The sequence below is a fragment of the Vulpes lagopus genome, chromosome 1 (genome assembly GCF_018345385.1).
Source record: "Vulpes lagopus strain Blue_001 chromosome 1, ASM1834538v1, whole genome shotgun sequence".
In the NCBI taxonomy this organism is placed as follows: domain Eukaryota; kingdom Metazoa; phylum Chordata; class Mammalia; order Carnivora; family Canidae; genus Vulpes; species Vulpes lagopus.
The window spans coordinates 145,792,129-145,804,671 of record NC_054824.1 but is presented as its reverse complement, the minus strand read 5'-3'; the positions used below and the strand labels follow the sequence as shown (position 1 = coordinate 145,804,671).

Genomic DNA, 12,543 nt, shown 5'->3' with positions numbered 1-12,543 from the left:
AGCCCTAGCCGGGGAGGGGGTGCGGGAGGGGACGGCACTGGTGGGGGCGTGCAGAGAGCCAGCCCGCGTGCGCCTGGACACCACGGGGACCCTTATGTTACCACCTGCCCTGCAATCCTCTCCTGCCTGCTGCCGGGCGGGCTTATCTTGGGGACAGTTAGTCCCCCTGGAAGAGCGTGGCTAGAGCTGAGCTGCTGGCCTGTGGCACCTCTCCCTCCTCAGCTCCAGTGGCTGGCCTGCACCCGCTCTGCAAACCCTGAGGCCAGGAACATCCTCTGCCCAATTTCAGTCTCTTTTTCTGTGTCCTCATCCCCGGCCTGTCCCATTGCCCTCAGGGTGTCTCTGCCCTTCCTGCTTCCAAAATGAGACTCACTCAGGTTGAGGGACAATCGTACGGGTTGCCTTCCGCTCCCTGATGGGATCAAACTCTTTGTTGGGGAGATAAAGTGCAGGGCTTGGCGGACCACAGCTCCTGCCTGTTTTTGTCAATAAAGTTTTATTAGAATACAGCCATATACATTCATTTAACGGCTTTCAGTCAGTAGTAGAGCCATGTGATGTGACTGAAACCAAGGGCAGACGAGCCAATGTCTACCACCCGTCCCTTGAGTTTGCTGACCCCTCATCTAGCAGGTGGGAGAGAGTCTCGTCTGGCACTTCTACAACTGCTACTTGATGGCCACATGTCTGAGGTGAAGGATTAAGAGCACGGGAGCTAGAAGGACCTGTCAGCTTGCCCGATGACCTGCTCTGCAGCCTAGGATGCCACTGGGACCCTCAGTTTCCTCATCCGTGGCCTAGGATCCACACGTGACCAGGACCTGCCACCACAGAGAGTCTTACAGACCAGCTCCCCACAGCCAGGCTGCCTGCATGCAAATCCCAGCCAGCTTGCAGCCCTCCCCAGGACTCCACCTGGATGCTGGTCATGCAGACTGAAGGGGTAGCATCTCTCTAAACCACTTGGGACAGTCCCCAGGGCCCAGCATGTGGAGTCACGTGGACTCATTTTTGCCACGTGGAGGAGAGCAGCTCCAGGACAGGGAAAAGGGGTGCAGGGTCGCTGAAGGAGGGACCAGGGAGCTGTGTGAGTGGGCCCTGAGGTACGGGGGACAGTGAGGGCACGTGGGAGGGCCTTACTTGGGTAGTTCCTACAGCCTCCAGCCGTGGAGCCCCGTCTCCAGCTCCCATCCATCTTGGTGAGCTTCCACTTCTTATAGGACTCGCTGGTGAGGGTGTCGGGGGTCAGGTTGCAAATCTCCACGCGGGAGTAGTGCCTCAGAAAGTCGCTGAAAGACATCCTGGCCGAGGCAGGAACAAGGACGACCAGGTTACACAAGGACGCTGACAACGGTGACCTTCCCCCTGCAGCTGGGCCAGGAGCCACCCCCAGGCCCGCAGGTAGAGGTGCAGATGCCCGGCCTGGCACCGCACTCGGGCACTGTGCTGCTCAAAGCACTGAGCCAGGCTGCACAGATGCAGGTGGGCAGACACAGCCGCGGGCCCAGCCCTACTCTCCAAGGGCCTGTTTCTTTCCTGAGGTGTCAGGCCCACTCTGGGAGCTGGTTGGGGAAGGGCCCCTCCTCTCCAGTCTCCTCGTGGGACCTGAACCCTCCGGGGCCTTTGAAACCCCATCGTTGAGATGGACAAATGGGAGAGGCTGAGGAATAGTTTCATCGGGGTCTTCTGGTGAGTTTAGGACTACAGAAGCAGCTCCCACGCCCCTGTGCCCAGGACCCAAGGACAGAGCCCTGGCCCTGTGGCCGCTAACAACCTTACCAGAACTCCCCGTCCTCGTGCCGTCTGGTCAGCCTCTCCCTCACCTCTGGGTCCACCGTGTTCCAGTTGGAGCAGCTGAGAAACCAAGGGACAGGTGAGGACCGTCCCCACAACCCTAGAGTGGATACCCAGGGACATGCTCCTGAGCCTCCGAGGGCCAGACTCCACCGGGAGGAGTGACATGTATGCGGCCCGGAGCCGGGAAGCAGGGGGGTGAGGACAGGGAGCCCCCTGGGCGGTGGCAGCAGAAAGAGCGCAGCCGTCGGGGGAGAAGGGGTAGCACAGGCGGCCTATGCCCGGCTGCCCCTGTGAGGGGAACCGAGAGTCCCACGAGTGGCTGCCCTGGCTGGGAACCTCTCTGCACTTCCCACCCTGGGAAGGCCCGCCAGCAGGGTGACTGCACCAGGGAAGGCGTGGACTGTGAGGTGACGGATGGGTTGTGCGTCGCCGGAGCCCGGGGCTTGCAGGAGGGCACACACACGCCCTAGCGGGGCAAGGAGGGGGACCTGCGGCCTCTGGGCCTGCGGCCTCTGGGCCTCCCCAGGGGAGGGCATGCCGCTCACTTGTCATTCCACTTCCCGGTCCACTCCACTTCGCCCCAGGGGTTGCGGATTCGGATCAGCTTCTGCAGGCTGCCCCCACTTTCGACCTGAAGGTGGGGTGCGGGAAGGAGAGGGGAGCTGCTGAGCTCAAGCCCGGCCTGGGGGGGCTTCTCCATCAGCTGAGAGGGGTCGGGTCCGGGTCATGAAATGGGAAGGGCTGACCCCAGACCCCTTGCCGCTGCCAGTGTGGACCACTCCTTGGGTCCACTCTTGCAGGACGCAGCTCCTTGATTGGTCTCAAGCCTGCGGCAGCAGTGTCCTCATTCTCCTCATTCTAGATGCCATTGCATGGGGCCCCCAGCCTCCCGACTAGAGCGGGACCTGCTGCAGTCCCAGGGCGACGGCACCTTCCCACCTGCGCAGGAACTCTGCAGGTGCAGAGTGGTCACGCTGCCTGGACCTGGAGCCCTGGGCGGGCGCTACAGGGGACATGCTGTCGAGTTGGGAAGATGTGTGAACACGGGCTCTGCGTGAGATGCTGTCACGGGATGAAAACCTGACAACAGCACTGATGTCACATGAGAGCCTGGGAGGCAAATGTGGAAGTTTCGTGACGTATGTGCCTGACCTACCAACAGCTCAGAAAACAGACGTGCAGATACTGTTGAGTCTACAGAAGCAGTACCTGGATGTGTTCTTTTTTAAAAAAATATATTTATTTATTTATTTGAGAGAGAGAGAGTGAGAGAGAGAGAGCATGAGTGGGGAGGAGAGGGAGAAGCAGACTCCTTGCTAAGCAGGGAGCCCCACATGGCATCAATCCTATGACCTCAGGATCATGACCCGAGCCAAAGGCAGACGCCCAACCAACTGAGCCACCCAGACATCCCAGTACCTGGATGTTTATGATTGTTCTAGCCTTTCAACCTTTCTATTGACTTGAGCTTTTTCAAAATAAAAAGGTGTACATGTCTTGGGTGTGGTGGGCTCGGGAATAAAATAAAAATTTAAGGTTTAAAACAGAACGGAGCCCTGGACACGTCTGAAGACATGGGGTTCTGTACTCGCCCTGATGCCGGCTACTGACTGGGGCATGTGGCATTACTGTGACACTGGGGAGCCGCGGCGCCCGCCACCACAGCTCCTTGCGGAAATCACCCCTGTCTGACTGGAGGACACTCCAGGCCAGGGAGTTTGAGAAATGTGCCCAGGCCATGCAGCGGGCCAGAGGTGGCCAGACTGGAACAGGAATTCAGCACTGATGCTGTGGTGACATCAATCGCAAAAGCACCATTTTGAGAATCTAAAACACTGTATGGATGCGATCCCTGTTCCTTTATATCTAGCCGGTCAGGAAGAGCAAGGCGAGTGTGAACGAAGCATAGGGAGCACGCCAGAGCTGGCCCGTGGCCCACAGAGGGCAGACATGGGGCGCAGCGGCCCTTGAATCGCTGGCCTCACTCCCTTGCCTTCAGGAGTTCAAGACCTGGTAGAGGAGGGACTGTGGGAGTGCGGGACCCACTAAGCTGGGGGGCAGTCCTCTGCGGTGTTAGGGAGAAGACACCCCTGCAAACTCTGCCGGCCTTACCTCCTCGGCCCCAGTGACTGAGTACGCGTGCCCCTTCACCAGCTTCTGGAACGTGATGGCCTCTGAGTCTGCCATGCTGGTGATCTGGAAAGATGGGAAGAGTCAGGCTGCCCACCTTCTTTCATAGAGGGTCTCTGCTACTTGCGGGATGGGGTGCCACCCAACTCACGGATCACCTGATAAAGGCAATTATATCTTCACATTTACTAAACTGAATTTTGGTTTTTAGCAAGTTGGACAGAAATTTTGCCCATGGAAGCTGGGGCCTCCCTCTCTGTCCCCACAGGGAATAAGTCCTGGGTAGCACAGGGTTGGGGTGGGGGTGGGATGCTCAGCCTCTGTCCAGAGGATGCCTGGGGGCAGGACGTGATGCACACTTCCCGGCTTCTGGAGGAAAGGGCCCCTCCCGAAGTCTTCCCCAGGGCCGTGGACCCTGCAGCAATGAAGGGTAAGGTGCCTGGCTCCAGGCCCATGCAGGCCCTGTCCAAAGGGACAAGTGTCTGCACAGGGTGTTTCCCCCAGACCAGCGGAGGATAAGGGGCTCCCTGAGCACTAGTGGAGGGCAGGGGGTTCCCAGGGGACCAGCCGAGGGCAGGAGGTTCCCTGGGGACCAGCCGAGGGAATGGGGTCCCAGGGCTTGAGGTCCAGGCTGGCGATGCACAGGAGGTGGGTGTCGGAAGTGGGCTGGGGCCACCTTCGCCCACCAGCTTGTCCCCCAGACAGCCTGGAAGTCGCTGACCAGCCATGGGTTCCAGGTGAGGCACAGTGTGGTGGACCGGGACGGACGTGCCAGCTACAGCAGGTGGTGGGGCCTGGACTCACGTCTATGGAGCAGCCGAGGAGGGAGCCTTTCTGCAGAGCCTTCTGGATGATCCTGAACAGGTCAGGGGGGGCCTTCCTCAGCTCGTACCACTCCGCGATTCCCCCGGTAAAGTCCTCAAAGCCCTCAGTGGTGGCGCCCCCCGAGAGTGCCTCGTAACAGCCGTTGATCCTGAGGGAGGACAGATCCTGCTGCCACTGCTGCTTCCTTTTACTGGATACTCCAGGGACCGTCCACTCGGGATCCCCTCGGCTTGGGCTCCAGCAAATCTAGTCTTCCAGGTGGAAGGACTGGTGGTTATCTGGTCCGACCCCCCATACTCATGGTTTGGACATCCTCGTAGCAAAGGGCAGGGCTGCTCATTGGCTGTTTGGCATCTAAAGCTTAAAGGACAAGAACTCCACAACAAAAGCAATTCCAGGTGCACACGCACAGTGCTGCTCCTCCCACCCTCCTGCCCCACGGCGTCCCATGGCTTCTAGCGGTGCTGTTGGGACAAGTGACTGAGAAGTGGCTCCCAGACCCCTGACTGTCACAGCTGGGGGGGGGGCTGGCCCTCCTCCCCAGCAGTGGCTGCAAGGGCCAGGAGCCCTCTGGGTGCTGCAGAGCCTGGGCGGCACGGTCAGGATGAGGTCACGGGGTTCCCACCCAGGGCGGTCATGGGAAACCACATCTCATAGCACACCGTAGATTCTGCACAAGCTTCCAGACTTCTACCTCTGCACTGGAAAGTTCTGCCCACTAGTAGAAACTCTGTGGTATTTAGCGGACAAAAATGTGATCTGACCTGCCGAGGACGTAGGGGTCCTTTTCAAGGCCAGTCTGCGCCACACCGGCTCCTGTGCGTGTGTCTAAGCAGGGTGAGCACGATCACCCGTCCAGGCGCGATGCAGCCAGGCACCCCACCTGTATTCACTCCTTGAATCTAGAGCGCAATTCTGGCCCAGGTAGTTCCTGACCACCACCCGTCTCTTCCAGAACGCAGGGCGGTTGGGGCAGGCTGCTGGAGGGAAGGGCATGCTCATGCTCACTCACTTGGCGTAGGCCTTCTCCAGCAGCGCGCTCCAGAACTCGCTGCCCTCTGCAGAGTGCACGAAGAGCAGCTCCCCGTTCTTGGTGGGTAGCCTGTCGTCCACCACCACCTCCACCCACTCGCCGTACTGCCAGAACTGTGGGTCGGGGACAGAGACAGGACAGGGTGGCCTGGGGTGGGCTGCGGGAAGAGCCAGCGGGCGGGCTGCCACGTGGGGATCCCAGCCTCAGAGGCACCGTGAGCCCATCCCGGGAGGAGACCTCCCACCCTCCTCCTCCTGGCAAGTCCTCGCTGAGAAGCCCAGGGCAGAAGCTCCTGTCCTTCCCACACTCGCCACTCGGGCACCCTGCCTGCACCTCACGCTCTCAGGATAGGACTTCTCATTTACCAGCGTGAAGGGAGGACAGTGAGTGGTACCTCGCCATTGACTCAGACCCCCCAGAACAGGCTTGAAACTTGGGAATTAACTCTTGAGTGCCTTGCACTACGTCCCTCCTTGCCTGTCTCAAGAGGCTCCCCACCGCTATTCCTGCAGGGTCTCCCCGTCAGGGACAGGGTCTCTGTCAGGAGCAGGCCAGAGAGCTTGCTGCAGCTTCTCCAGGTCCTCTGTAGGACAGCACGGTCCTAGGGATTTGCAAACCCCAGGATCTGATAAATGTGGCTGAGCCAGGGAACCCATTCCTAGATTCTAGGATCTATTTTAGCTCCTCCCGCCGGGACCTGTCCTCAGCTGCCCCCCCAGGACCTGTGCTCAGCATCCCCCATCCCGGGACCTGTCCTCAGTTCCCCCCACAGGACCTATCCTCAGCTCCCACCCCGGGACCCATCCTTAGCTCCCCCACCCCGGACCCGTCCTCAGCTCCCCACCCCGGGACCCATCCTTAGCAGCCCCCTGACCCATCCTGTGCACTCCCCCGGGACCCGTCCTCAGCATCCTCCAGACCTATCCTCAGCACCCCCGACCGACCCGCCCTCAGCACCCCCAGGACCCATCCTCAGCAATCCCCCTGACCCATCCTCAGCACCCCAGCAGACCCATCCTCAGCAAGCCCCCCAGCCCGTTCTCAGCTCCTCCCCACCGGGACCCAACCTCAGAACCCCCCAGGACCTGTCTTAGCCCCCCAGGACCCACTGGGGAGAAGTGTGTGCCAACAGGAACTCACCTGGAAGTGGAAGATCCCTGCATAGTTTTCCTGGAAGCTCTGGTTCGGGGGCACAACACGAGCCAGGACCTCTTCGTTCAAGGTCAGGGAGGCAATGGCTGCCAGCAGCCAGCAGTCACCTGTGGACACAGCACAGAGCTCTGAGCAGGGGGCTCAGTGCCAGGAGAATGCTGGACACCTCGTCCCGCCTCCAGGAGCTTGAAGCTGCGGACAAGCCACCAGGGGACAGGCAGGTTGGAGGGTTTGGGTGACCCAGAGGGAGGCAGGAGAACTCACTCTTGGAAAGACCTGTGACAGTCATGCTGTCTTCCCAGCTCAGCCACGGAGGGCATGGCAGGGGCCTCTGAAATGACGAGGGACACTTCTGGAGCACGGGTGGACAGGGCGGCGCAGGTGGGGAGTGGTCGGCAGGGAGGAGGGCGTAGGGGCAGGGGAAGGCGGGCCGGCAGGTCCCACACAGGGTGTCCTGCATGTCCCCAAGTGGGTGGGAGCAGGTTCCAGGGTCAGAGAAGTGCATGGTCAAGCTGCTCCCCTGGGCAAGAGCACATGGATGGTCACTTCTGAGGTATGGGAGGGCACCGCATGAGGGGCACAAGAACAAGGACAGTCAGACGGGCCCCCCCGCAGCTGCAGTGCCCCCTGTGGCACACAGGACCATGCGGTCACGGCAGCACGTGTGTAAAGCTCTCATGTGCCTGCGGCTCCGGCAGCAGGTGCTCAGCACACAAGCACCGCGACCCTGTTGCGTGGTTAGAAGCGAGCCGTGGGCAGCAACAGTGTGCCGTGGGGGGCTTGCATTTACCTCCCAAGGCCACAGATGGAGGCTTGGGGGAGGCTGAGGACATCTAGTTTGTGCTAAAGGAGTGAGCACTCTCCTACCACTTCCCAAGGCGGTAACAGGAAACAGCCTTGGATGAGTTCATGTGCATCGCTGGATTTACGTTTACTGAGGGACGGGCCTCTTGCAGGTGCTACTGAAGGTCACGGAGCTCTTTTCTCTTCTGGTCCACCCCTTGGTGTCCTGATGATTCCTAAACGGGACTGTCCTCCTGATGCTCAGAAAGGGTGGTGCGCACAGCTCTCTGAGGCCTCAACCTGACCAGGGCAAACAAATCCTCTGGCTCCTGCGCTGAGTGGGTGCAGCGGTGCTGGGGACTCAGCTTTGGCTTTCCTGTGCTCCTCCCGAGAACCCCACGTCCCTCTGTGAAACCAGCTGCCCGGCACACTCAGTCTGCAATGTTTCCATGGAGTGGACCCTGCCCCAATTCCAGAGGCAGGCCTGTGGCCACCCAGGCATCACATTGCCCCACCTGCAGTGGTTGGGTTGGAGAAGGTTCTGTGGCCCAGCCAGAGCCTGTGAGGTGCCACGAGACCTTTACGGGGGCTTTGGCGGGAGTGGACAAATGTCTGCTGCATCGGCTCAGGGATGTACAATCTACCCCTGCCGTGGGAGGGGCAGCCCGCCTGAGAACGGGCCATCTCAGAGGAAGAGGGGCTGGGAGGTAGAAGGAATTTAGAAACCAGGTCCTACTGGCATCACTGGAGACCCCGAATCAAGCCACACCTGCAGCCTGCTCTGCCGTGGACTTTCCTGCCACTTGAATGGATGACCTCCGTTTCCTGAGTGCCCGGGCAGTGTAGGCACCAGCCCTCACTTGCTGAACCTTCTGATGTGCCAACCAGTTTCCTGGGAGCTTCAGGGTCATTACCCTGAAGAGGTCATTACCTCATCTATTCCTCTCAATGCTCTGTGAGGAGTATGGACGTTTCCGCGTCAGTAGGAGTAGGACATGGCTCAGGGGGTGTTTCCGTCCATCAGATCTCAGAGACAGCCTTTTGGGCCAAGCAGGCCTTTATGGAAACCAAAGTAGAGACCCTTGGGTGTGCTGACAACACGGAGCTTGCAGAGAAACATGGCAGCGGGAGTCTTTAGGAGTCACAGTGATGGAAGTGTACGCAGAGGGGCTTCCCTGTCCTGAGCCCACATGCTGCCTGGTCAATAAAACAGACCATCCTCTGGACGTTTTTGAGCATCTCGCTCTCCTGCCTGGAGGATGGACCCACCACGTGTCGGTGGTTCCTGGGGTCACGAGATCCCCTCCCCTAACCTCTCATGGCTCTGGGCCTTCTCTGGAAGCCTGCAGATGCCTGTGATTCTTATTCTTCTTGAGTGAATTTGAGATTTTTCTGGGCATCCTGCAAAACGCTGGGATTTGGGTCTGTCAACTCGAGGAGGAGGAAAGCCCTGTGGACAAAGTGGACCCAAGTGTAGGGATCCTGGAGACAGAGTCCCAAAACTACAGCTCCCACACTTGCTGTGCAGTCGCCGAAGAGCTGCCCAGGGTGCTGGGGCTGCAGGCACAGGGTGGCCACTCCAATATCCTCCTGGTTCACGTTCCCTGGGTCCCCAGCATCAGTGCAGGACCGGTCACCTGCTCTGTGGCCATGAGGTCACAGCTGTTCTTGGGCCATGACTAAATGCAGGTCATGTGGCTTCAGGTCGTGTTTATCAGGACCACACATCTAGGTCTGTGCTGGCCATACACGCAGCTCGAATTACCGTTCCCCAGCAGGCCCAGAGATCAGTGGCCTCGTTCCGTGGTCTCGGTCTCCCCTGGCCGCCCCTGCCCTGCGGATGGCTGCTCTCCTGGAGCCTGGCTGGTTCAACCTACGGGCTCCTCTGAAAGGGCCCATCATCCCAGAACGTTAGCTGGATGACAGAACCATGGCTTTGAGGGGTCGAGTTCCTTGCTTGAAGTCGTGTGTCGTGGGAGGAGCAGAGTACTCACGGGCCGGTCCCCACCCCCGCCTCTGCCCGTAGCCACAGCAAGCAGCCAGCGTTCTGGATGACGCTCAATAGGTCACAGAGAACGTGCTGCACCTTTGTCTGTGAGCCTCTGACACGACTGCCCTCGCCGTCATCGCCTTCCTGGGGTGAAGAAATTGAAGCTGGGGGGCGGGGCATGTACGCCAGGTAACTGGCAGGTCTCGCCAGCATATCGTCTAAGTCAAACCCTGGATTTTGTCTCAAAACTGAACCTTGCTGGAGATTTCTTTTGGTTCAAGGGCGTCTGATTCCTTTAGCGAAGGAGAGACCCCACTTGAAGTATCCAACTGCAATTCAAATGTCAAACTAAGGGGTACCCGGCCTCCTGGACCCCCTCAGGCCATGGGCTCATGGGACAGAAGAACTCGATGCTGCCTGACGCACCGTGATTCACCAGGACAATGGGATGGTGGCCTGTCATCACACCATCAAACCCAGGCCACCAGAAAAACAGCCAACAAGCAGGAACGAGAGCCAGAGTGTTTTATAGCCAAAGACCTGAAACAGTTCTCATCGGTGCTCCAGGCTGTGGGTTCAAGGTTGGGAGGTCCCCCGAACAGCATCCTGATCTGATGTCCATTAAGCTGGAAGCACCAGAAATCCTACTTTGTACCCTAACTCTCTGACTCTCCCTTGCAGAGTGCACCTGTCTTCCTTACTCACCCCTGCTTGAGTGAGCTGCTCAGTATCAATCACTGGGCTAGTCCCATCCGTGAGGCTCACTATCAGTTAGGCCCCAAGTTCTACCAAGATCCCTGTGTCGCCCTCTCGTTTCATCACAGAACACACAGGTGGGTGCCGTCAGCCCATCACACCTGAGGACAGGAGGCCCAGGGAGGCCTGTGGCTCACCCCAAGACCCCGTAACACGTGGCCGTCAGGTGGGTCTGAGCAAAGCTCTTACTGTGTGACCCACACAGTCTCCTTTGCAAACAGGTTCCAATTTCCAAGGCACCTAATTCACAGGATTTGGTGGTGGGGACTCTGTCCTTGAGAGGAGACTTGGTTGTTTCAGTGTCTGGCTGCACAGTGTGCTCACTAGCGCCCTGCTGCCGCCTGGACACCTCATCCACATGGGGCCTTCTCCCCACCACCCCGGGATACCTGTCCCAAAACCTCCTGCTCCAGCCTCAGATCCTCCATCCCCTCTGTCAAGGTCAGCTCCTATCTGCCCCCAAATGACTCAAATAGCCCTCCCACCCTGGACGGTCCTGCCTGGACTTGCTTCTGCGGAGGTGACTTGGGTAAAGTCCCTGGAGCCGCGCCCAGAGAGCCCGTGCAGGCCAGTGGCATCAGGATCTGGGTACAAGCTGGCTGGTTCGGGACAGGGGGGATGGTGACGCACCTGCCTGCCACTCTACTGGTGTAGCTCAGGAAAGCCTGCAAGGGTGTCCTTCAGTGACCAGGACTGCCTGGGAAAGCTGCCACATGGATGGGCTTGGAAGGACGCCGGTGTGCAGTTCTACAGGGTTTAAGTTATCTGACTGCAAGAGACAGGTGAGGGCAGGCAGCCCCCCAGACCACACGGGACTGTCCCTGAGCAGCACACCATAAAGCCTGAGCCAGCTGCAGTGTCTGCTTACATACACTCAGTCACCACTGGTGACCTGTCCTCACTTAATCCATTGTCTCAGGGCAGAGGTGACCATCTTGAGGAGTCGTCTGCCTCCCCATGTCCAGTGCACACCCTCATTCTGCCCCCGAGCTGGGCTCCCTGGACGAGACCATGGGCTCCCAGTGCCTCTGGCAGCTGGTGGGTTTGGCCAATGGAAGCCCTGGGGAGCACAGGGAGGAAAGAGGGTGTGGGGAGTCACAGGGAGGGAGGAGGGTGTGGAGAGAGTATTTCTTCTTGGGCTCGACTTGAGCTGTGTCCCTTGACCCCGGGCACGGCTCCCTCGAGGTGGCATCTGGGTATGATCCACTCACACCCAGTTCTAGAATTCTAACACCGACTCCACCTCCTAAATCAGGGCCTCTCCTGCCAGGGAGCTGGTTATGCTACCTCACCGGATCTCAGAAGGCTTCCAACACACCGTGTATGGCCAGAGGTGTTCAAGACTTCACCAACTGCCATCTGTCCCTCATCAGCCATTCACCCCAAACTAATTTGGAGGGCGCCATCCTGCCTGGAGAGGCTCAGATAATCATTTACCCCATTTAAAATGTGGCCCAGATTCCTGGCTAGAAAGTCATCATCGTAAAAATGCCATTTCCTCTTAAGTTAGTCTATAAACGCAATGCAATTCCAACAAAAATAGTGAGAGGATATTTAACATTGGGAACTTAGCTGTTCTAAAGTTTTTAAGGAAAAATTAAACATCAAACACAGAAAAAAGTCTAGAAGGAAGAGAGTCTAGCTCTAACAGGTATTAAAACAGGCATAAAGCCACAATAATTAAAAGAGTGCAAAACTTGTGCATGAGAATACAGATACATGGCATTGAACAGAAAGTTCAGAAATCATTCCACACACAGGAATTTAGTGCAGTCACTCATTATTCACATGTGGAATTGGAACAATTAAGTGGCCACCTAGAAAAAAATCAAGTTCTAGCTCATCCTTTCACAGGGATAAATTCTAAATGGAATAACATTCATGTTTAGGCATTTAACATTATATATCTTAAGTATATGCTTAAAATATTATTTACATATTCCCACATAAATATGGAAAATCTAGCCATTTGTTTTATTTACATGTTTATTGCCTATGTACTTATACCATATATCTTATCTGCATTTTAGTATGTTTACATTATGATAACATTATACATACAGTATTTTTATAAATC

The 12,543-nt window shown here is 57.8% G+C and overlaps 1 protein-coding gene across 1 annotated transcript in view; it reads right to left on the bottom strand.

Annotated features, from left to right (window-relative positions):
- The window catches only part of CAPN2 (calpain 2), a 38,245-nt gene that overhangs the window by 11,462 nt on the left and 14,240 nt on the right, over nt 1-12,543 (bottom strand). The window contains exons 3-9 of the mRNA XM_041746515.1: nt 6,926-7,044; nt 5,765-5,898; nt 4,732-4,900; nt 3,910-3,993; nt 2,343-2,428; nt 1,780-1,854; nt 1,141-1,301 (exon numbers count right to left, since the gene is read on the bottom strand). Coding sequence (XP_041602449.1) covers nt 1,141-1,301; nt 1,780-1,854; nt 2,343-2,428; nt 3,910-3,993; nt 4,732-4,900; nt 5,765-5,898; nt 6,926-7,044 — 828 coding nt within the window. The remainder of the gene's footprint in view (nt 1-1,140; nt 1,302-1,779; nt 1,855-2,342; nt 2,429-3,909; nt 3,994-4,731; nt 4,901-5,764; nt 5,899-6,925; nt 7,045-12,543) is intronic.